Source organism: Acanthochromis polyacanthus, chromosome 2 (genome assembly GCF_021347895.1).
Source record: "Acanthochromis polyacanthus isolate Apoly-LR-REF ecotype Palm Island chromosome 2, KAUST_Apoly_ChrSc, whole genome shotgun sequence".
Classification (NCBI taxonomy): domain Eukaryota; kingdom Metazoa; phylum Chordata; class Actinopteri; family Pomacentridae; genus Acanthochromis; species Acanthochromis polyacanthus.
This window is the reverse complement of record NC_067114.1, coordinates 15,843,707-15,869,159: the sequence shown is the minus strand read 5'-3', so window position 1 is coordinate 15,869,159 and position 25,453 is coordinate 15,843,707. Positions and strand designations below refer to the sequence as shown.

At 37.8% G+C, this 25,453-nt stretch overlaps 1 protein-coding gene across 1 annotated transcript; it reads right to left on the bottom strand.

Annotated features, from left to right (window-relative positions):
• Positions 1-1,004: 1,004 nt before the first annotated feature.
• Positions 1,005-25,453, bottom strand: chs1 (chitin synthase 1). The gene is made up of 34 exons (XM_022192010.2): positions 25,407-25,453; positions 21,822-21,957; positions 20,016-20,201; positions 18,833-19,034; positions 17,277-17,437; positions 17,093-17,168; positions 16,505-16,623; positions 15,453-15,630; positions 15,106-15,202; positions 14,760-14,856; positions 14,386-14,507; positions 14,110-14,205; positions 13,324-13,488; positions 13,087-13,234; positions 12,342-12,407; positions 12,078-12,250; positions 11,766-11,824; positions 11,164-11,364; positions 10,897-11,065; positions 10,071-10,186; positions 9,125-9,304; positions 8,934-9,038; positions 8,727-8,844; positions 7,431-7,512; positions 7,124-7,341; positions 6,743-6,855; positions 6,556-6,637; positions 6,177-6,330; positions 5,871-5,975; positions 5,556-5,666; positions 4,762-4,899; positions 4,535-4,614; positions 4,153-4,219; positions 1,005-1,112 (listed from the first exon to the last, which is right to left on the bottom strand). The coding sequence occupies exons 1-34, from the start codon at positions 25,451-25,453 to the stop codon at positions 1,005-1,007; spliced, it is 4,275 nt and encodes a 1,424-aa protein (XP_022047702.2).

Sequence of the window (25,453 nt, the reverse complement as noted above, 5' to 3'; positions counted from 1 at the left end):
TGTGCATTGCAATGACTGACGTTGACACACATTGACACATTTACACAATGTTGAAAAGCCTACACTAAACTACACCGGAATAATAAAAACAGGTTTAACAGTAAAATGTAAAATGTGTCTCTCACAGTATTTAATGTGCAAATACTGCATTTAATATTTCTGAAGGACTCGCACAGTTTCCTGGAAGCACATTCAAGTATTTTTGACTTACGTTACTTTTTTAATTGACGAGTTCAGATATACTGACATCCACATATCCGTTATTGTGATTTATCTGATAAATTTTTATACAGACAATCCAAAATGGACAATCGCAAGATTACACTGATTTTCCTGTAAATTTTCACTGTATATCCTACAAGGACCTATTTGACTTGTTTTGTTTTCAACCCCTCTCAATTATTGTACAATTGAAAGTACAATCTTCTCAACTTATTGCACATTTCATTCTGTATCTGTTATTTTATACTCTTGCGTCAACTCACAACAATCTGTATCTTTAGACTCTAAATTCTGATCAGAACATTCAATAAGCCCTTGGTTATAACGCCTAAAAGCACACTTCAAATGGAATAAATACAAAGCATAAGAGCAAATACATTCAAACAGTCCTTTGTCCCACTAAAACCATTCTTTCCGCTGATCATGTGGTGCTAAAACCCACACTCGGGTCTTATTAATTCCTCATTTTGCTTTGTCAAACAAAGCTTATTGGATCTGCTATAACTGATTTCCCTTGTGCCATTTTGCCTCCCCAGCTGGATTCTACTGAAATGACTAGCTGGGAGGCAAAACATCTGCTGTAGATTAGATGAAGAATATAATATTTCTCGTGAGCAAGTTTAAGACATGGTTTGTCTACTGTGACAGTCTGTGCAGTATGATCATGATCAAGATGTATCCAATGTAATGTGAAAGGCCTTGGTGGAGGAAACAGCCCTTAAGTGGTAAGAGACTTGCTGATTCGTTGCCTTTGGATATGAGCTGGTCGTGTTTGTGTTTCTCTAGTTAAAGCTAGTTGATATTGATGACACGTCATCGCTGCTAAGGGCAAGTTGATTGGTGTAGACGTTCTCCAGAATGTGGTCATCTTCATAATCATCATCATCATCCTAGATGACAGAAAGACACACACAGAAAAGATCTCATAAGGTACACTGATGAGTGAATGAACAGACTTTTCCTGAGGGTTTCTACATTTTTAACTGGCTGATGGTGTCTCTGGCTTTAAATGTTTTGATGGCTGCATATCGCTTTACAGACACAATGCTGAGTCAAATGATAGCTTTTGAAAAGCAGCTTTGTCAGCTTGTGTGACAGTTAAAACATACCTCTTTGTATTCATTGGTTTCACAGAGAATACACTGTGGGAATTTTGGGAAAATTGAAGTCTGTCTGCACTAATTTAATTGTCTATTTCTAGGCTGTTGTGGTCAACCTTAATCATCAGCTCAACCACTTAAGCTGACCATTATGGGTGCCTGCATTGTGTCGAGTCAAGCATGATGGACACTTGAGGGATTTTTTTCATTCTACACTTTATTTTGTATGTATTCTACAGTATTTTGAGCTCTTGTGTCCACCTGCCTAAGAACTGAAGTGGAATGTAGCTAATACAAGTCCATTACATTTATCTGAGAACTGCAGTACCTTCTAGGTAAGAAATTAAAAATGGTCACTCAATAAAATGCAGACTTGTGACCTTTCACAAACAAGTCATCTTCGGGGTTCTTACACTTATATGTCTGAGTTGTTCAGAAATTTCATCAATAAACAGCTTCATTTAAATGCAGAATTTTCAAATAAAGTAAACTAAAAAAGAAAAAAGGAAATAACAGGCCCACAGAGTTAAAAAATTGCCAAATATTTCACCAGAAATTTAAAGAATTGGTGCTGTACAATTTTGTTCTTCTTTCTTTTCAAAGAATTGAGTGAAACAGCGCCCCTCTGGGTTGCAATGTGAAGTAAACTTCATTGAGCCTAAGTGGTGAGAGGCGGTACTGCAGCGCTACAGACAAATACAGGTGAGGCGAGCGTCCCTTGATTGGTAATTTGTCGAAAACTGTCGTCGGTGGGAAGTCCAGTAAAAACGGTCGAGAGAATCAACTGTGAGCCCTTTTACTCCAATTAAACCCTATAAAGTTTTTTAGAGTCGCAAAAATTAAACACATTTTATAGTTTTACACCAATTCTGTTGGTCACGTGCTACTGAGATGGGAAGTCCTTCTTAGCGTTGAAACTGTGTAAAAGAGGACCAAATGTCAAATGCAGTTATCCGGACACATGGAGCACAGAGGTCTTCAAACACTGGTATGTCAGTCAAACACACCCCTACCTCTCTATTCTCTTTCTTTCTTTTCACGAATATCTATGCAAAAAGTTCTTCTGCAGTAGAGTATGTTCACTGCCAGCATTACCCACGTTATTTACAAATACTTGTGACACTGCTGGACCAAAAAAAATCAGGAATCCTCCAGTTGCTCTCGTTCTTTTTTGTTTCACATTTTTGGTTTGCTAAAGTTTCTTGTTAAGCTGTGTGTGATTTGTGACTGTGAGATGTGCTGAGGTTAGTGGTCATTGGTTTTTAGATTTCTCCAGTAGTTGGATCTTTGTCAACACTAGTTGGATATTTGGCTGCAGTAGTTAAACATGTTGTGGTACTAGTTGAACAACAACTCTCACGTAACCTACACTCTTTTCAGTAACACATGCCAGTTTTGTCCAACAGAAGCATTACTAGTGAACCAGGACACTGCATTAGTAGCACCGGTCCCAACTGGTCAGCTTTTGTACGCATGAGTTGCTGAAAATCTAACCAGTGAGCAGCAATAGTTCTGAAATGTTGACTGATCAAACATAAATTCAGTAGAGTGATGACTGCTAATCATTTGACTACTGTAATCATGATGATGACATCTGGATGACATTATATATCTTTTCTCTCAGAGATAAGTCTGACCAAGAAGTACAGCCATCTGCAGAAATGAGGGCATTCACTACTTTCACAATGACTAAGGCTACACTAACAGCTCACGGCTAAGTTAGGAGGCAGCCACAGATTACCCTGAACCCTGAAGTGATAGAACAGTGAAAGATTTACAAAACAGAGAAGAACAGCAGACAGAACTGCAGGAGACAAGCTGTTTTTGAACTAGGTGAACTGATTTACCAATAAACAGGAGAGCATCATAGCATCATGACATCACCCCCGTACATAATCTGTTCTTATAAATGAAGAAGCCTAGTTATGACTGGCAGGTTCTCTGCTATCACATGCTGTTGATGTATAACATTTAATGTATATCGGTTCAGCATATCTGCCACTAGCCTTTTTCCATTACTCATAATTGATACCGATATTGACCCTGAAAAAAGACATATTGTTCAATCCTTGATTGTGTGTCATTAACCACACCCTTTGACTATGGAGGAAGATTTTACTTTTTCTGAGAAAGGCCTGCTGTATGTACTGGCAAAATTTCAGATCTCTACAACTTACCCCTTAGGAGGAGTTCATCACAGATTTTTGACAGCTAACGCATGATGGCGCACTTCCTGTTGGGTTTAGAGCATGGCTGTGTTTGACGAGCACCGAGGGTGCCGAGGACAGGCGGTGCTCTTTTGTGGACCATCAGAACATATATTTAAATGCACATTCTGTTGTAAGTGCAACACACTTTATGTAGAGACCATATAGTTTTTAAATGTCAGTTATGTTTGCTGTACTGTTTGAAACTGCAGCCTTGCTTTGAATGCACTAGTGATTTTTTTTGATGTTGCACATTGATACAGAAGCCACTTCAGTCTATAGTCAAAATGTTTGTGCCTGAAGCAGCTGGTTTTTGTGTTTGGATGTGTGTATAGTTAAAGTATGCTTTTTCTGTTGTGATGTTAAGACAGTTACAAATTGCATCTATTTCTTTAACATTGTTATGGTAAGTGGCCCAAGTGGGACGATACCTGAACATACGCTAAACCGTGTGTGTGTGTGTGTGTGTGTGTGTGTGTGTGTGTGTGTGTGTGTGTGTGTGTGTGTGTGTGTGTGTGTGTGTGTGTGTGTGTGTGTGTGTGTGTGTGTGTGTGTGTGTGTGTGTGTGTGTGTGTGTGTGTGTGTGTGTGTGTGTGTGTGTGTATTTGGGTTTTGTTACTTACGTCATCTTTCTTTCTGTAGGCTTTCTCTGAACCACGATAAGACACAACATGAATCAAAGTGTACACCCTGCAAAGAGAGGCACAGAGAGGAAAGCAGTTAATATAGGGAAATGGAAATGTTAAAATAGATCGACATTTCCAAGGACAACAGGAGATGCTGTTCTGACTCTCCATGAAGACAGAAATTCATTAATCAAACAATTCCCCTATTTTTTTTTGTTTAAAATTTTGATTCAGTTTCTTTGTCACTGAATCAGTCCTGCTGTATCCCAAATACTAATTTGTCCCCATTAGTTTTAGAGGTTTGTGAGTTATCAGTGAATTTTTCAGTTTCCGATTTTTACAGCTGCAAAAAGTAAAATCTGAAATGATGTCCTTGTACCTGTGATATAACATGGCCAGGAACTGAATAAAGAGAAGAACAGCAAAAGACAACAGGAACATCAAACTGAGAGGCTCCACCTGTGGACAGAACATGACCACAACATTAAATCATTTTGGTAGGTCTTAAAGTAGTGTTGACAAGCATTCAAAAAAAAAGGTCATAGTCATCCTTAAACTTTATCGTCGCAGCGCATGCATCTACGACTGCATGTTGTGTATCCCAACCTTGAGAACATCTCCAGATGGAGTTCCGTTTGGAAAGTATCTTGGGATCCTGATGCTAATGATATCGTTTCCAATGGCTTGCAGGAAGAAGGTGGCTACCACCCACAGCACGTTGATGATGAAATACAGGAAGACTGCCTATGGGGAGGAAAGGGAATTTAATGTTTTGTCTTGGGCCATTATACTTAATACAGATACAATATCAGTCACTGCAGCATTGGCGGGCATAAGGAGTGAAAAGAATTTGTTTGCATACAAGATGGACAAATGTTCCAGAAAGCCCCCACAGAGCCCTGACCTCAACATCATTCATTTAATCTTGAATTGCCCGACTAGACAGAACCTGCCTTTTGGAAATTGTTTGGGCTTAAAAAAAAAAAAAACTCAAACAAAAAGACAAAATAAACTTTTCTTAGATCTCTACTTTTGTTTTCAGTGTTTAAGGCAATTAAAAGCTGCAAAGTTAACAAACAAAGCTGGTGGAAGGACTTTTTGCTCTATTTTTTTCTAATATCATGGCATATGCACTTTAGGAACACACTGGTTTGACATTGGTTGATGTCACGTCAACCACACACCAGTTAAGACATCACTAAGTCTGTTCTATTCTCTTTGTAGCAGAACCAACTTTAGGTTTGCAACCAATACAGACTAATCTATGAACAGTGTTCAGTAAAAGTAAGAAACTGCACAGTGTCAGTATTTAAACATCTAGTCTTCTTGTCAGAAACAGTTCATCCCACGAAGATGACAAACAAACAATCGAACTGAAACAGTAAATACAGTTTGCTGACCTTGTTGCGCAGTGACTTCAGTTCTTTGGTGACATCCTCCTCATGTTGTTTAGTATTCTTGATAGGTTCCAAGTAACGTTCAAGTAACTTGTTCCAGAAGTCTTCCTCACCCTAAACACACAGAAATACAGGCACACAAATACACTTGCATCCTGATTGTTGTAGCATTACTTCTTGCTAATGGCCCATGAAAGCTACTAGTTCTTTTTTCTGTACCGAAAAAATGACTTAGTTGTACAGCTGACTGGCTTGTTATTGCTTGCCATTGTATATTATTTATGTCTCACAGACCCAAAGACTGAAAAAGCATCTTACCTCGTCTAGTTTTTGCAGTTTTGGGGCAGCGAGTGTTTTCTCAATGGCTCTCTTGACTCTCTTCTCCAATCTGTTCATTCCATTGGTCTTAAGGATATGTCGAGCCTGAGGAGCAGAGAGTCAGTTACTCATGAAATCAGTCACTTGTTCTGTGCAGTAGCAGGAGCGTCTGTCTGTCTGTCTGTCTGTCTGTCTGTCTGTCTGTCCATAGAACGATAACATTGTGTTTCAATCAGTAGACATTTTACCGTTTTATTTAATGAACGACATATTGTTGTTGTATTTTATCCAGATAATTGTTATTACCTGCTGTGTTAGCTCATGTTGTAACTGGTCCACCTGTATGTCTGTCAGAACATCTTCAGGCCCCACTGCACTGAGCTCTCCATTCAGTGTGTCTGTTAACATTAGGACCAACTCCTCACACACATCATCCTCGTTTTTGTTACGGAGCGAATACCTGACAAAAAGAAAAGCACAAGAACACATGACTGTAATCACACAATTACAACTGAAACTGTAAACACCACACATACACGTATCAGAAGTAACGCTGTATTTCTTGATACATGCTTTAAGATAATATTCACCCTTTATTTGCAGAAACATTGTCAGAAGTTGGTAGGGTTTTCCGTGAGATTAAGATCGTACAAAAACTTTTCTATAGAGGATGTAGATTAGTTACCATATTTGTTCCTTTAGATTTTTCTTCAGGTTGGCGTAAGTCAGCTTCTTCAGAAACTCGTCTTTCACTGGATACACCCAGTCTGCATACACACACAAACATTATGCATAATATATTCTACAGAATGTTTTGTATGAGTTACAGTGTGTAGTATTACTGACAAATACAAACTTAAAGTGCTTCTTACCATATGCAGGGGGCTCCTCTTGTTCCTCTAGATCAAGAGTATTAAAGTAATCCTCGTCATCATCGTCATCTGATGAACTCAGTATTGAGCTTTTTTTGTCATCTTCATAATCACTGCATGCACACACAGTTTTGTTTGTTAGCAGCAATTTATATGCTTGCACAGTGATACCAATAATATGAATCAAAGCCTGATATTTTTAAATTGGGGAACATGGAAGTGTTTGGGAATGGAGCTGTACTGTGCCATTTTCAAAACTAGCAGCATGCAGAGGAGGGTTTGTGTCAACGTGAGCGACAGTTACGGCTTCTTTTTTACGGTTTAACTCAAATAATTAGTGAGATTTAGGGCCAATAGAAGAGAAGACAGAAAAAGAAATACCTGTCACTGCTTACTGCCGGCTTCCACTGGTCAGGTGAACCTTTTTTTGGTTCCTTTAAGTTCACAGCTTCTGTTTTGTGGTTGGGTTGGGTTTGAGGCCCCGAATTTGTTATTGCCTGTAGAGGTATTCCCTGTTTGTTGTCGATAAGGGGAGCGACTTGCTGTGGAAGCTGACCTGTGATCTGTTGATATAGCATGTTCGTTGCTTCCTGGGTTACCTGTAAAGCAGCAGAATACATTAATCCTTAAGTCAAATGATCTGCCCGCCCACCCACTGAAAGGCTCAGTAGCTGTCTGGTTGCAGTACCTGTAGCTTCATGTCCCAGCAGCAGATTCTACAGTTTCTGTCACAGAGAAGATTGTGTTGTTTCTTCACTTCTCCTTCTGTCCTGGTAGACAGTAAGAAAAAAAAAAAATAGAAACACAATAAAATACAGACAGATATGTCGGGTGAGTATTGTAGTTTCAAATTGGCATGAATGAAAGAATTAATTCCCTCCTGTCTGTACTTATCTGTTGGATGAACGAATCCTTGTTTATCAATACCTAGTGGATTTCTCCCAGATATGCAGCAAAAAAAGGACCTAATTGATAGATGTGGTATGCTAAAATTCTGCACGATTGTACAAAATAATTAGTATTTTTTATCTTTAACCCTTTAAGCTGCAGTCAATTCCAGCCATTTTCAGTACAAAAAATTGCTAATATTCTATTTATAAATAAAAAATATGTTGAGAAGTACAGGGAATATTGGACGCGCATCGCGAGGTGCATTTCCTTGAAAACGACTGATTCGTGGATTATATACCGACTTCAAGACATGTTTTGGACAAAATAGTTTACTGGCTTGTCGTCTGGATGTCCAAGGTTGGATTATGGCCGTTTTTTGTGGAATATTTCCATCTGTGTGTAATAATGAACCCGGAAATACGAGTCGCGCTGTGTACGTTGAAGCCGTGTATAGAGAATGGATGGATGGATATTCGTTTTTTGTCGGACAAATGTGTTTATATTACCCGCTGTGGTAATCACATCTGAAAGTGGTTTATACCGGCGGATTCATGAGAATCTAAGCTTTCCATCGGCGTATAGTGTTTGTATAATCGCGTTTGCAGCCTTCGGACATTCTTTAAATTCCTATGCAAATTAGTAAGTGTACCGCCGGCGGGACACTGAAGCTTAACGGGAATTCATTCATTGCCCATAAAATATTGTCTTTAATTTCATGCACAAATCACATGTTAATTATTATCAGTTAAACTTAAAAATAGTCACTTAATTTCAGCAACCCAATCTCCATTAATACTGCTCAATCAACTGATAGGAAATGATACTCTGACTGCTCCTGTTTTTTGCCAGCACCACTTCTCTCCATACAGGTATGTTTATTGCTACAGCTAACAATATTCATGCTACAGCTTATGGTTTGTTCTCAGATTAGCAGCTATTAATTGATGAATATAATCTGTAAATGGGGCCTATGATGTCGCTTTTCAATATCATGATATACATGCAGTAAATAAAATATGTCAATAATGAAAAAGAAAAAAATAATTAGAGCCTTAATCATCACTACTCTTTTCAAAAATGAACACTGCATTACTTGTTGGATTCTCTTGTGCCCCAGGTCACAATGTTCATGTTAACCAGTGAGTAGATTGTCAGCAGGAGGTATCCGCTGGGGATACAGATGAAGTACATCAGACCATAGATGAGCATCGCTGGGGGAGAAAATCACATAACATTGTTACTATAACAGCCAAACACTGTTAACATTGCAAAAATAATGTGTGTGATAATATTTTCTTACTAAATTCCTCTGGGTGTAGTAGCGCTGTCACCACGTACATAATTGCCATAGAAACCAAAAAGACTCCAGTCGGGGTCAAGAAGGTGCCCTGAACCACCATATCACCTAAAAGGTTATTTGTACATTTAAGCCAGATTTCTTTTAAAAATATAAATGTAGTAATATGAATTCAAAGTAAGATATTAACAAACCAATGATGGAAAAGAGAGATGCGGTCATGAGGAATGCATAGAGAATGCTCATAATAGCAGCAATGGTTATTTGGGTGTTTGCCTTGGTCACAAAACAAATGAGGATGTAGAACACGGGAGGAATGCTGGCAATGATGATGGAAAGTGTACCAGCAATTTTGAAGACAAACTGGAAAGCACCTGGCAGGAGAAGACAAAGAAAGAGAGACAGGGGAATAAATAACAGATGCAGGTAGATGGATGAAGTTATTAATAAAGAAGGATTAATAATTCAGATCTGCAGTGGAAAGTGTGTTTCCCAGTAGTTGCCATTATGGGTTATCACAGAGTCTGTACTGGGATAGACTGAGTCCATGAATGTTTTATGAAAACTGGATGCTTTTTATATGAAAGTGATTCCAGTCATAAATTTATTACTCAAATTTTACAATATGACTACTCCCAAGATCAGTGTTTGCAAACCAATCAAACTTACTTTAAAAGCACTTGCAGATTTGATGGTTCATTCTTTTTCATCTTTTTTTAAACTGCTTTATTGATGCACAGATGTAGTAAGCACTTAGGCCAGAGTTAATATATGGAATTATCTCAAAAGGATAGTCAATGGTGTTCTGAATAGTTCTTTGATTCAGCAGCCATTTTTGGTAAGTCTTGGTAGTTTGGGAACTTTTTTTTTTTTTTTTTTTGGGGGGGGGGGCAAAGTTTGTTACGCTCTGTATATTGACAATTAAGACTTACTGTTTCCATTTCTATTTCTATTGCTGAAGTGACCCTGTTTGTTTGTTAGAAAGACGTAAGAATAAAAGTGAGTCAGGTTTTGGAGGAAATCTTCAGGTATCAGTTCAGCAAATTAGATTATCAGATACTTGTCTATTACACACTATCAAAAATGATTGTTTTCACTCAGTAAGAGCAGCAATACAATGCATAAGAAAACTAGAACTACCTGCTATCATGAGAGTCACAGAGGCTGGTCCCAGGATAGAAGATCCAACAGTGAACATCTGGTAGAAAATGTAAAGCCGGGAGATGGATGTGTTTCTCTTCACTGTCTCTGCGCCACTGCAAATTGAATCACAACCACAGACGAGTTGATAGGAATTGATGAAGTGCAGTCTATAGACCGATGCGACCGACCTTCTCATTTGGTCGCACCTCCCAGCTTGTCACTGGCAAAACACAACAGTTGCTGAACATCTGCATATCAATAGACAGACACCAATGTTAAATGCCCCACATTGCACGCTGCAGTAGCTGCAGTGTGCTCAGACAGGTGTGTGACCAAAAATTACCTTGAAAAGAGTAATATGGGGCGTTCTAATGTCAGATATGTCCCAGATGAAACCGAATGTTGTTTTTCTACATGCGGTTGTTTCAATGAGCAGAAAAGACAGTGCATGTAGGCTCCCTCCACATTTCATGAGAATACTGAATTTTAAGCCTAAATACCACAGCAGATAATGTTCATGTAATGGGGCGAAGCTAAAATCATGGGACAGACTTACAGAGCCACCAAAGTTATAAAAGTGATACAGCTTAATCATCATCATTCACTCTCACAAATGTGACTAGTTGAAACTTCAACTCATACGCTCTTTAAAAAAAAAAGGTCACGAATGCTACCATTTTGGTCGCAGTCTGAAGCCCTGCTTAAAAACAAAAACACACAAAAAAACATGAGCATACATCAGAGAATAGATGATAATGAGTTAAGTTGGAAAAGTGGCTGGCCACGATGTGAAACCCCACTATTATCAATAATTAACACCAACCTGTGCAGAAGGTCCAGTGTATTAGCCAGGGTAGAAGGTCCCCATCTTCTCCTCTGGTTGTAAAACTCCTTGAATTCTTGCGGCGAGTTGGTGTACGCATCCGATGCAGCATTGTACTCGACACGCCACCCTTGCTGCAGTAACAAAGTACACAGCCAGCGATCCTCCCCTAGAAACGTGTATATAATCACATACAAGTCAAAAAAGAGATGTCAAAAATGAACATGAACATCACAGGTGAAGACACTTGGGGCTGTGTGTACCGACCTTGGTCATATTGCACATATTCTGAAGCTCTTGTTGCAGTTGTTGTGTATCTTTTTAAAACACTGTCATCCATCAAGGCAGACCCTCTAAACAGACTGAAACATCCCGGGCTGCAGAGCACGGAGCCAAACACATGTTCTGCTGTTTTCTGCAGCCAGTGACCCACTGCATACTCAAACTTCTGGTACCACACCATGGGACCTGGGATGGCAGGCAGGGTAGGGAGATTTATAGAGACAAAGTAATTGACAGTGATTTAAAAAAATGACAGAAAAAGCAGATAAAAGGCCACAACGATGTGAGACAATCTGGAGAAACAAACCAAGTCCCTCATGAATTGACTACTAATAACATTTACAATGAATAGATGAAAAATACTGACATGATATTTATCGTTTAGGTTCATTAATGTCAGACTTGTAAACTCAAAGTCTCATTCTAAATCACTTCCCACAATTCACTTTTATTGTGAGGCTTTCTTGTTATTGATTTGTTTAAATATGTATATATTTTAATGATATATCTGTGGAAGTGCATGTGTGTCAGAGGACAAACACAAAGTCTGAAAGAGTTGAGTTAAAAAACAAACAAACCCTACTTACCCATGCCAGTAGGATGGATTCTACCGCATGCTGCACCTACGTTGTGATACATTCTCAACCTGTTAATAAGAAAATAATTTCTCTATTTAAAATTGCTTTACATGCAATAATAATTGAAATAGTATTGACCTATCATGCTAAATAACAGAATAACTGACAAAACTATGTATGTATTTCCTGTCTTCCAGCAGTATTAGCAATTAGCATTACTGAAAAGTGATGAGATCTTAGTCTTGAGTCATCTGATTGAATCTGATTTAGTCAGAAAGGCAAATCTGACTAAATCACTTAGCTGGTTTGTTTGTCACTGACCTGTCAACTAGTAAAATCACAGCTTTGGGATGGAAGTCGGTGTCTCCGTCCAGAGCAAGAATATATGTGTTGTCATCTGATATGAATTTTCTTTTGTTGTCATTGTCAAACTGTGGCAGGAAGATCTCACCATCCACAGAGATCAGACTGGCTCTGCGTGTGTCTAACTGGCTCTGGAAACAATGTTATTTGACATATTTTGTACACCACTCAAACTCACAATGCTAATATGCTCATTTGAAACAAACAGCAGTAAAGTCTTACACTGATCTTCTGAGGGTTCTTGACAATGTAGCCCTTCCAGCCAAGCAGATAATACAGGTACATTATCTGAAAGTCATATACAGTAATTTAAAGTGCGAAACTCCAAGACCAGGCTGGATACAATTTATATTATGGATTTGTCTCACAGAAATGTCAACATAATTGTCAAATATTAATTTCTAAACTGAAACTAAAATAAACCTGAGAAATGTGATGGAGACACTGTACAAAGGAAACATCTTACAAAAGAAAAGACAAGTATAGCTGCATTATTTAAAGCATATCTCAATTGTAGCTTAACATTTTCTCACAGATATATGATAGTTACTGCAGTACAATATTACACCTGAATAGAATTTAAATAACAGCATTCTCTGTTCCAGCCTCTTTGCTACTGAAATACTTTTCTGTCTCACAATAACTCTCGGAAGTATGTACTGGGCATTTTTATTTCATTCATGTAATATTATACACCAAGCAATGTTGAAGTAATCAACAGACTGTACAAAGCTGAAAATGATCAGTGATGAAGAACGCATTCTCCCATCTAAAAGACATATATTCATTGAGGCAATGATTTGTGGGTGTGAATTTGGGGAATGACATCCAGACAGTGGTGTGAGGAGTGGGTGGGGATCTACCCATAACTTGGCAACTCTGTACATTTTCTTAGAAAACTCCGACATTTAGGATTCACAAGTACACAAACGTGAATATAAACACACACAACACCACAGCTGCATACCTGGGACCACCTTTTTTTGTTCCTGATGCGCCTTTTGTCTTTCAGGTGAATATAAAGCATGTTGCCTTCAGGCATAATGAGCATCAACCTGCCGCCATAGGGAGTCTCGACGATGGACACATCATCTGGCTCTTTGTTGGTAAACACCCTGAATGGAAGGATATGTACATGGTTGGTTAGAAAAAGAGACTTAAAGATACATGGATTTGTAGATAGCAGATAGATGAATGAGCTCACCTGTAAACCTCTACGACAACATGGATCAAGTCCTCAACGTAACTGTTAACCTTTCTCCTTTCTGGGACTTCTTCACCCGTGAAGGCATCATCGACATAAATGTGACTCTCGAAGTTAAAATAGTCACTGTGTTCCTCCTTTGGATCACCTCGATAACGGTCCAACCTGAAACAGCAACAGATGATTGTAGCAATACGCCAAAGGCCTATTCGCTTAAGTATTTTAAGTACGTCTTCTTTTGTGCAGTCAAAAGATGAAAGGACATAAATTGGAGAATGTCTTTATAAATGGTAAAAAGTCCCAACCCTTTCAGTTCTTCAGTATCTAAACTAAATTGTTCATGTCACATTTCACCTGTTTTGACATTCGACAGCATTAAAAACACCCTCAATGCCATTTTTAAAGTTTTAAACTTTTCCAAAGCTGACCCTAAAATATTGAAAAATGTTGCACTTTTAAAGCATGATGTGATATGAACAGTATGTAACGGTTAGGTCAAAGTTAATGAATTTGGCCTTTATTTCATGGTTAAAGTTTTCCACATTAGACTCCTATGACAACTGTCTCTCTGGGTAAAAACGTCCCTCTATTGTTATTCTGACCAGAAATGAGCTCTGTTGTAACAGTATTAACTCCCATTAGATATGAGGCCGTGTGCTGACTGCTTCCTGGTGAGAAATTTACACAGTAGATGTAGTGGTTTCTCTTTAAATGTTTGAACCAGGATCTAAGTCTTGTGAAGTTAATACCAGTAAGTATGGTGTCTGCAGTTACAGTGTATCTAACCTGAACATGGAGGTGAGAATCTTGAGCATCTCATCATATGTCTCATGCCACATGGTGGCACAAAGATAGATCACACAATCCTGTATTTCATCGTGGCTGTGGAGGAGAGGGTTGAGGAGAGGGAGATTTTTTTTAGCAGAACTTTTAAACATTTGTTGATGTGAACATACACATTTAGGAAACATCTGTGATTTTTTCTCTCTTCCATATACCAGCTTTTAATATAAACACTAAAATTAAATGCAGAATAAAATCAGCTTTTCAGACAACTCTTACCTTGCTTGGTTTTTTGCTCGTGCTACTTTTATCTTGGTGTTTAGCAGCAGAGACTGGTCAATGAAAGCAGATTCATAGAGTCGACGAACAAAGAGTTGAGAGGTTCTCTCTATACGCTGGACCTAATACATGGTGAACAACAGAAACATTAAGGTGTATGTCTTTGTGTCTCATTATAAAAGGAGACTCATAGGCTTTCATATGTTTTGATTTAAAATCTTACTCTGGCAGTAAGCTTAAGATTAATGGATGCTTTAAACTAACTCAACATTTTAAGAGATTGGTTCATCCTAACAGTATCTCTTTTCATAGTTTATGTGAGCTAAGGCTTTAAAGAAGATTATTGTATAAACTGTATGTGTGTGTGTTGATACCTTTGTCTTCCATACGTAGTAGGTACATGTGAGAAAGCCGGTCCACATACACAAACCCTCCAGTGCCAGCATTGAAAAAGGCCATTGCAAGTAGTAGCTGTCAGTAAATAGTATTAAATATTTAGAACATAACTTGGACAGGTGGAATATGTATGTAGATTTACACGGATTACCCAACAGTCTGCACTTGCAAGACATTTCATTGACAATAATTACATTTATAGATCACTAATGTTGCTTGAAATGTGAAAGCCGACTGCTCACACAGACACAAGCTAAATCTGATAAAAGGAGTGTTGGCTGAGATAAATGTTTTTCCTATACACAGATTCGCACACAGACATACCTGTTAAGTGAAGTTTGACAGATGCTATGAGTAACTTCTAGTAAGGTCATAGGGCTTGTGTTCTTGAGACTCTGGTATTTCAGGTTTTCGCAGAACTCTGCAATGGAAATGCAAGTAAACATTTAAGGATCTTTGTAATAATCAACATTCACTGAGAAATGAGTCTCGGTAGCCAACCTGACTTTTTAGCTTTATAAGAAAGAGATGTTATGAAGGGTATTGTAAGATTTGTTGTGAAGTCCATCAGTTTCTACCAAGATCCTTCTGGAGCGATTTGGAATGAGGGCAACAACAAACAAGTCTCGACATAAAGTTAATATAGGAATAAACTGAAGATGAAAAGTCACCTGTGATGTTCACCGTCTTATCACCTCCGAGAGTTTGTGCCTGTGTTAGGAAGAGTATCAGCCCCACCAGTAGCACTGCAGGTCCTGTGCAACATACTGGTAGTGCAAAACCCATTCTGACAGCATGAATCTTACAGGCCACCACCCCAAACCAATGGCAGGCTGCTGAGCAGAAGGCCTGGGACAGTATACAAAAGAAATATTTAGTAGACTTACTGCAATTTATGGTCAGAGACACAGAGTGAAATTTTACTGTTTAGCTGTTTGGTAGTTGTTTGGACCGCAGCTCATCTGATTTACATGTTTAAGCATGGAGCAATGGAGTGCAAAAGAAAGTGCTGCATGCTTTTGGACTTGGATTATGTGAAAACTTCCAAAGCTCCATGTGAGGAGGCATTGGATTAAATCAAGTTGGCAGTTCTGTGATCGGTGACTACTTAATGTGTGTATTGAATCAGTGTGGGTGATTTTTGGTAACACATATTTAATTTGCCGTATTAATCTAGACAAGACCTGCTGTGAGCCACTAAATGTAGTCAATGAAAAATACATCTTCAATCAGAGGACTTGAGGGAAAAAAAACAAATAACAGGTTAAAAGTATATTTGATAAAACATTGCTACAAATTTTACAACAGTTTTTTCAGACATTAAATTTCAGTCACATAGTTTCTGCTGCAGTGGCTCTCCACAGTGATAAAGGAGGTTCTCCATTTATTTCAAGCATTTCTGTCATTTTGACAATGATTGTATTTATATTTTAAATGATGATGTTATTCCTTTATCAGTGTGTGCAAATGTATGTTGTTTGAGCTCCAACGTGCATTTGGAAGTGGTGCCACTTTGTGCAGTCCTGTAGTAGGGGATGGATATGCACACACACACACACACACACACACACACACACACACACACACACACACACACACACACACACACACACACACACACACACACACACACACACACACACACACACAAGCTGTGTACTGCACACCATATCTAGCTATTAATAACTCACTCTTAATATTTTTCTGTTTTCCTTCTACATACCTGTAAGAGCAACAGCACTAGTCCTGTTTGCAGGAGTTCCCATTCCTTATTCCCGAGGTTAAAGTTTGACCAGGTGATAGATTTAACAATAAGCACATGGTAGACCAGGTACACCCCCGCTACAACAGAATAAAAAAAATATTGTTGACGTAGAAGAGACACTGATAAAGAAAAATGCACAAATGCAGAGCATAGATACCACAATAATAACAAAAAATGTAATATACAATTAATGTATAAAAATAGGTTACTGTAAAATTGAGTGGTTTCAGAAACATTTGATTTTGACTAAATAATTAGACTGTAATATAGAGTGGAATAAAAGGATAGTGCTGTGTTGTACACAATACAGAGACTGCAAAATGGAAAACAGCAATTGAAGACTTTATCACAGCTGGAGAACATCCTCCGCAATCCATCCGCACCCCTGACATTACAGAAATGTGTTTGTTCTCCAGTGCGAATGCTGGAAATGAGATTTTTTTTCCAATGCAAAACACGGTGATGTTGGGTGTTGGTAATACATTTCATGAGCATGTGTAATTTTGTCAGCGTGGTACATTCATACAGACGATAGCAGATAATTACCTATCACTATTATCCTCAGAATACTGCTGATGATGAACACAAAGTCCCTGAAACCGTCCAATTCCGACAGCGTGTCCTGCGGGATAAGAGATGAAAGTCACACTCATGTCAGACCAATTTATGCACTATAAATATACAGCCCTAGAACTGTTCAGCAACTCCATCATACAGTAGAAAGACATACCTGCACGCGATTTGTAGCTTGCAGTGGATTTTCCCACCAGCAGAGGGAGACGAGGAGTGAAGCGCAAATTCCAATTGCCACAAACGTAAAGCAGTGAGTGGTCTCTCCAGCTACATGCGAATGTGCTCGAACGTAGTAGTCAATTCCCAGGAGGCAGTAACCTATCAATCAGTCAGTCAGTTAGTGAAGTTATGCCAGTGAAGCAGAGCACAAGGTAATTACTTCAGTAAAATATTAAAGTAGTTGTCAAGGTATATGCCTAGATAACTGTCCACTGGTAATATACATATATATATATATATATATACTGTATAAATTAAAAAATGATATCGCGATTTATAAAATTTTAAATCCCCACATATGTTTTATGTTTTTTTCATATTTTCTCTTACTGTATCGAGGAAATGTTGACATTTTAAAGCATCAAGAAAGTCACAAAAATTTGATACTGACAACATTTTTCCTTTTTTTTTAAAATTTTTTTTTCTGCCAAAATACTGGCAGTATCTACTTGTAGTGGATGTTTAAAACTGGATTCACAGGGTTATAGGCAAAGAAGGATTGTTGTCTGTGTTATTAAGAATAAGTGTCTTTCATGTGTTTAACCACAATCTTAAGCAAAGCGATTTTTGTTGCCTAAATGAAACCACAGAAGATGTAACCAAATGCAATATGTCATTCACTGGAAAAAAACATTTCTTCTCAACTAAATCCAGCCAGCGATTACATTTGCCACCACAGTATAACTGGGAAGACAATTTTTGTACCATAGCCAACCAACTGGCACTTGGTCTCATTAGGTTTTGTTCACATGGCGGCTTTGTCAGTATTCATGCATATTCTACAAACCATGTGAGTTGTGGACGTGTTTTTTCCCACCATAGAACCCAGAGCTTGAGATCTACATGCAGTTTTTGTTTGAATACTCCAATGACAATTTGTCAGGGTTGTCTTGACAGTTCATAAATCTCATATCATTCATCTGAGATGCGTGTCATAATGAGGGTGGATTGTTTACTGAACCAGACTTAGAAAAACACAACAGAAAGACAGTGAAAGAGTTGACTGATAATTAGAGAGACGGATCATTTCAGTCCAAGCCTGAAGAAACAAACCATGACTGACATGTGTTCAAAACAAGTGGGAGAAACGAAGAAAAACAATCCCTATTGCACATGTACTATACGAGAAAGATAGTAATTGTTGAATCTTCCTGTCTGCTTCATTCTTTCCTATCCAACATGGCTATTAAACCTCCTTTTAGATGACCTGAGCTTACTAGGACTTTCAAAAATGCATTTTGAGTATTTTTTGGAGCAGCGTAGCAGTGTTGAGTAAAGTCCATGAAGTGAAAACTGTGATTTAGTTAGCGTACTTCTTTACACTGGGACAACAGCAAATGAAAATGTAACTTAATAATCAATGTCACCACATTCAATCTGTAAATCTAGAACGGATCACAGAAGTCTGCTTTGTGAACCTGTTGTTTTAGTACTATGTTAAAAGAACAAAGAAACGACAAATAGTCCTTTACACAGTAAATTAAAGAGATTTACCAGCAACAATGAGAATGAGGGAGCAGACTGGATATGTGATTCTCCAAGGTTCTCTCTGTAGTTTGAATACTATCTGTAGAATTGCAGACGTAATACAGACTCCTCCACTGATGAAGAGATTGGTCAGGACGTCAAACTCGGGCATGACGACAAGCACCAAGACTGAAGTACCAAGAGACACCAGACACTCAATGGCACAAATCTGGAAAAGATCCAAGAACACACGTACAGTGTTTATGTTGGGAGTCATCCAAGGGAGAAAATTTTTCATTCTTAAGTCGGTAGAATCAAGTCCAAATAATACATTTGTGGTCAAAATGACTAACATCAGTTAAGCAACAAAACATTCTTTAAACTGCACTGACAGCGTTGTAGTTCCTTGAATGCTTGTCTGTCTAGGATTAGTTCAACAATAAGAAAACAGACATCTTTTTTTTTTGTCCTTTGCGATATCAGTTCACTGAATGTTCTTTAGTGACAATGAAGCAGGGGCGTGTTTCCAGTTTGCAGTGATAACACAGATATGCCTGAAATTAACCCAGTGGTTACTCATTCACTATTGAGGTACAGGTACAATAAAAAAGGTCACTTAGTTGTAAATTGAGCTTTTTTTCTTTTCTTTTTTTTTTTTGTTAAATAATCATCTTGCATTATCCTCTGTCGGGTGTTTTCACACGCATAAACTCAAAATTTTTTGTTCCACTGTGGATTTTGAGGGTGCTATGAAATAGATATATTTGCTCACTCAAAATTTAAACAATCAGTTAAAAATAGATGGTAACTCCAGCGAGAAAAATGTAGAAACTTTAATAGAAGCCACTAGAGTACAATGATCAAGATCTAACAAAATAATGTGACTTTACAATACAAAAAATAACTGTTTTATATTGAAAATAGCTTAAGTAAATTTATTCAGTTAAAGTTAGTCCACTGTTATGATTATTTCATGAAACATGTTTTAGGGTCTATTTCTTCAGTTGTGTACTTTGTAAATCATTTTAAATAAACCAAAACAAGAGTCATGATTAATTAATTGCACTTCCTTTATCCTAACTAAATCTAGACAAATATTGCTTTCATGTGAGGTTGTAAACAAGGATATAAAATTTCCATTTTTGTTATTTGTTATAAATACATGCAAATCAGATCACATAGTGTATTATTGTGGTTTAGAAAAACGTACAAATGCCATGGTCTTCATGTTGGGCCTGACAAAGCTCTTGAAGGCACAACGCCACAGGCTTTTAAGGAACACCAGGAAGTTGGGGCAGACCAGGCAGAACACCAGCATCAGCATGTAGAACTGCTTTTCCTTTGGGGTGCGCAAGGACTTAGGACTGGACAACGTTGTCAACACCAAGAGAGACCCCTGAATGAACAGACAAAGTATTTAAAAGAAAAACAGCGAGAACCAAATGAAAATTTACCATTTCCTGCTTTTAATTAAGATTTATTGATACGTTTCTTTCTTTATCTTCTTTTAAATTGAAGCTTTTAGAGATCCTGCTGACAGTAGTTAACCCCTGTGTTCAGCAGTATTCCCTTTAATCATAACTAGGATGAAGTCTGGGAATTACTAGCAAAGCCTTTCTGCTTCCAGCTTCTACTATAAACTGTCTTTATGACACCTCACAGTTGTATTATACTCATTTACCAGGAAACCAACCAAGGAATTTGTCAGGTTGAACAATAAGTATATAAAAGGGACAAGCCAAGCCAAAAGGATGATGACTGTAAAAAAAAAAAAAAAAAATCAAAGGCCAAGGGGCAGTGCCAACACATGCACATACTGCAGAATTAAAGACTGATGGGGGAAATGGAGGATGATATCTGCAAAGGAGACAAATACACATAAAGAGACAGAGATACAGTGAGAGATAAACAACTGAAAGGGAGAGAGCTGGGTACAAAGGAGCAAGCAATGTAAGAGTTGCCCTGCCATAAATAGCAGAAGCCTTTTACATGTTACTTTGTGATCAGACAAACAGAGACAGATAAGGTTCCTATTAACTATTAAACAAGATGACGTCCTCAGTGAAATGGTTGAAGTACAATCACTGCACTAAAATCAATGGGACTTAGAAAAAATATCCATAAATGCTTTACATTAGTATTTGCTTGCATCTTTTTATGATTCATGCAGCATTAGGGATGCAGTCAATATACATTTTCCAATAGTATTTAGTTTATTAATGACTATGGATTGGTTGTATGTCTGGAAAAGTAGTCAGTTATCAGCTGACTATACAGTTAAAGTTATGAGTCATCTTTGATTAATGTCACATAGGACCATTTAACTTATTGCTCATTTGTTTGTTCACATTTTAAATTTGCCAAAGTCCAAAATGTTCAAACATGGCTGCCAGTAAGGGATAGTATTTACCGGAAAACCAATACTTCAGTAAGATCCTGCTCAACTCCTTATTAAGCAAATATATCGCACTATACAGAAAACAATCTGCTCTTTAAACCAGTTGTGAAACATCATGTTTATATATTGTGGAAGAAAAGAGAGAGGTTTGGGAAATTCTTATTTGCAACAACACACTTACTCACTAGACAAGTGTTCAAATTAACCAAAACAGTTCAAAGCACATTCAAGTGGAATTGTAATACTTAGAGATCAAATGCCTTGTCAATTTAAAATTGAGATAAATGAAATTAAAATAAAAAACATTTTTGGAAAGGGTGCTTGTATACACCAGTGAAGAAAACACTACAGTCATTAAATCTAATCACAATGAAAGCATACAGGGAGGGGTTTTCTGACTGCCTGAAAGACAAGCTGAACCCTGATTTTTAGGATTGAACATTTTGAGGCAATTTTGATGTTATTTCTAAACAAAATCACATCTGAAGCAACATTTTTAGCTTAAAGTGTCCAAAGTCAGTGTTGGGAACTTTACGATGATGCTTTCACTTCTGTGCCAATGACAAATGGATAAATATCTTCATAAATATATAGACTGATAGAGATGGGTCATATTACCTTTGCAACAACAGCACTGGTCAAGACTGCCAACCCCACAATAACAGCAACGAGGTACTGCATCACCCGGAAACATATTCTGCTGCCTTCCTTCTCAGATCCAACAGGGTTCAGTTGGAATGGATCCCACGTATCCCTGAGACAAGCACAGTGATTGACTATACGTCCAGGAAAATTAGAAAGACAGTTTAATAATGAGCTTTAAGAAAGGCTGACAAATAATCCAACAAACTACAATTCAGGAAAAAGGGCCGCTTCAACATGGCAGAATGAGAGTGAGGATAAATTATGCTGAGTTACGACCTGTTGAAATCTGAAATATCTTTATTAATATCTAGATTACATAATTTAATTTGCATGCTGTGCTTTCATGATACAGTTTCCCCTTAAGATAAAATTTGTTGACCTGACACCAAGGTCATTTTCTAACAGTGTAATCAAGTTGATCATGTCAAGATCAGACAGAAAGTTGAATATTGACTATAGGTCAGTTGAAACTAGAACATTTTTTTATCATCGGTTCATAAAACTACCTCAGATTTAACGAGAATCTGGGTACAGAGTCCTGAAACTGTGAATATACTGGACATAAAACTTCTGTTAGTGTCTTTGTTTTTATGTCTGTCTCCTGTATTGTCACTGGAAACATTTTATTGCATCTGATTAAAGGTTTAATCGTGATGGGTGCAATGAATGACGTCTACATATAGGGTATTTTAGCTCACCAAGCCTGTGAAATATCTCCCTAAACCACCCTAATAATACCCATGTGTCTATCAGTTCCTCTGCCTCCCCTCCCTCCTTGCTGATTAATGCCAAGTGAACCATAATTATCAAGGTGTGGATTTCTACCTTGCATTGATAACACTTTGTGTCATAGACTTCGCCATAGCAACTATCAACATACCAATAAGTCCAGGTGTGGTTCAGAAACCACAGTAGCAGAAGGTGTTTATGCAAGATGAGGGTGCATGTTTGTGAGTCATGCTTTTCTTTAATTATGCATAAAAACATTGAATCATTGCATAACCATGAAAAGCTGCTGATTTTAGAAGAGCGACAACACTTTTGAGTGTCTGAAAATCACAGTTAAGTGTCTGCAAAATGCTAGGGGAAAGACAATCTTTCGTTTTAATAGCCAGGACCGATTATGCCGTGTTTCCACAGAATTCAAATACACCGAGACGGTGCCTTGTCATGGGAAGCGTAATTTAGAATGCTAGCGGATGTTACTGAACCCATTAAACAGGCAGCGATGCCACTAAAGAAGTGTATTTTTGGTTTGTAAGGTTCTCAAGCCGCTAAATGCTCACTAAAACTCCTGACATTATGATAATAATGGCACTTACTTGTCTCCTCAGCTTTTTCTACCATCTCTCACTAAAACTTGTTGTAGTGGTTCCCTCTCCTAAAGCTTGGCCCAAACATGAAGACTAGCTGAAACGTGGCCAGTAACAACTGGAGTTCTGGTGCTAGATGACCCCAACTGTTATGTAATCTTGTAATAAACAGTCATGGATGGCAACCAGATACCTGCACTGATATTATGTGAAGCAGTTTGCGCTAATAATGCCAAAAAAGAGGTGTAGTTTGTATGAGATCCAGCTCGGTCCCTTCAGTCCCAAATCAAATTTATAGTCCCCAGATTAGATTAGATTGGTTTTAATTTAGACAAGGAAATACCGGGCTTTGCAAAAGTTCTGTTACACAGTTTCATGATCTTTAGAGACGTTTACATGTCGGAGTGAAAAATTCCATTAAACAAACTGAAAGTTCTACCTTATAGGCAGGTGTCCTTAATACATTTTTTTTCTCCAGTGAAGTTGTATCAAGATGGAAGTCAAAAGAGTTGAGATATCTGCTCTCCTTCATGCTGGCCACAACAAGTCTGACAGAGCCAAGCAGCTGAACATCAGCCGGATGACCGTCCACAGAGTCGCGGAGAGGCTGAAGAATGGTGAAGATCTTTCAGTGATCTTTCAAGAATGGTGAAGACCTGAAAGATCTTCATCATTCTTTAGCCTCTCCGCAACTCTGTGGACGGTCATCCGGCTGATGTTCAGCACAAATGAGAGCAGATATTTCAACTCTTTTGACTTCCATCTTGATACAACTTCACCGGAGAAAAAATTTGTATTAAGGACACCTGCCTATAAGGTAGAACTTTCAGTTTATTTAATGGAATTTTTCACTCCGACATGTAAACGTCTCTAAAGATCATGAAACCGAGTGTAACAGAACTTTTGCAAAGCCCGGTATGTCTGTTTTACCAGGAAAACTGAATTATTTTTCTTTGTATGTCATTTTCTCATAAAAATCCAGTAACACTAGTCTGACTACTGTATGTTTAGGTACACAGCTCAGAAGATGCCACAGTAGTTGAACTTGCTTTGATTTTACTTCAGGACCCTTTTTTTTTTTAAATCTTCCATTATTCATCACAGAATTGTTTCAGTTTAGTTGAATTTTCAAAATCAGAACTTGTTGACAGAACAGTATGTCATTTTCTTTAAGATCTTTTAATAATACGCGGAACCGAGAAAAAATGAATAAAAAGAAAGCTCTAAACCCGGAAACATCCTGATTCTTTCGACTTCCGCAACACCAATATAGAGAATGTGATTGAAACTGCAGCATGTATTTAACATTTTAAATGGAGTCTCTACAGCAGCAACATCGGTGGGGATGATAGCAGCCACAGCAATAAAGAGAACCACAGCAGTGCACAGGGGAAATTAACAATTTCCTCAGCTGTAAATGATATCCAATGGAAACCTTGTAATACAGTACATCCCTGGACAAACTATTTTTGATAACTATTATGAATGTCTGTCACACGAGCAATAAACCTATCGATGATGAGGAAGTTAATGAGACCTATTGTTTGCCTTTATTGTCAGGAAATGGAAAAGTGTCCTATATCAAAGCTGCTGAAATACATTCAACACAGCTCGCTTTGAATGTATTTGTGTTTCACTCTCGGTACAGCCAATAAGACCCAACTTCCTCATATGATACATTTCACCTCCGCTTCTTTGACAGATTAAAAATAACATATTGTTTTTAGATCAAGAAATAAATTGAGGTTGTATTACTTTGACTCCCCACGTAAGTTTCTAAGCAGAAATATAACCCCAAATTTTACAAACTAAACTTAACAGCAATAAACTAAAGAGCTAAAGCTAAGTGTGTGACAAACAGGAGTATACAATAATACAGTATTAGTTTTGCTTGTTTTATGATTGTTCAGGTTGTTTTTACAGGAAACAATCATACCTGAATTCGACAGGGACAGTTTTGTTGAAGACAGCTTGGATTATAAATAATACAAACCCCAGAGATGAAGATAGATGTCTACTGCCTATAAGAAGGCAGAATTTTCCCTCACTGCGTATATTTGATCAGGCTGGCTAATTATAGTGTGGCAGCTTGGCTTCAGTGGGTAAATGTGATTTACCTATTTAAATTCATCTCATGCCATATATTTTCCTCAGTCTCACATCTGTTACATTTGGTGCCACCTTAATAAAACAGAAAATGAAAGGACACGAACACAAGAAGCAACATGTGTGAACGATTTTTTACCTGTGTCTTTCCTCCCTTTTTATTTTCTTTTCTTTCATTTCCTCCAT

Excerpts from the sequence above, each read along its gene's own strand:
- chs1 (XM_022192010.2), bottom strand. The coding sequence starts at position 25,453 with ATGGAGGAAATGAAAGAAAAGAAAATAAAAAGGGAGGAAAGACACAG. Across the intron at positions 9,039-9,124 it reads ATCTCTCTTTTCCATCATTG|GTGATATGGTGGTTCAGGGC; the intron begins GTTTGTTAATAT and ends ATAACCTTTTAG. Across the intron at positions 7,342-7,430 it reads GCTGGGACATGAAGCTACAG|GTAACCCAGGAAGCAACGAA; the intron begins GTACTGCAACCA and ends GCTGCTTTACAG.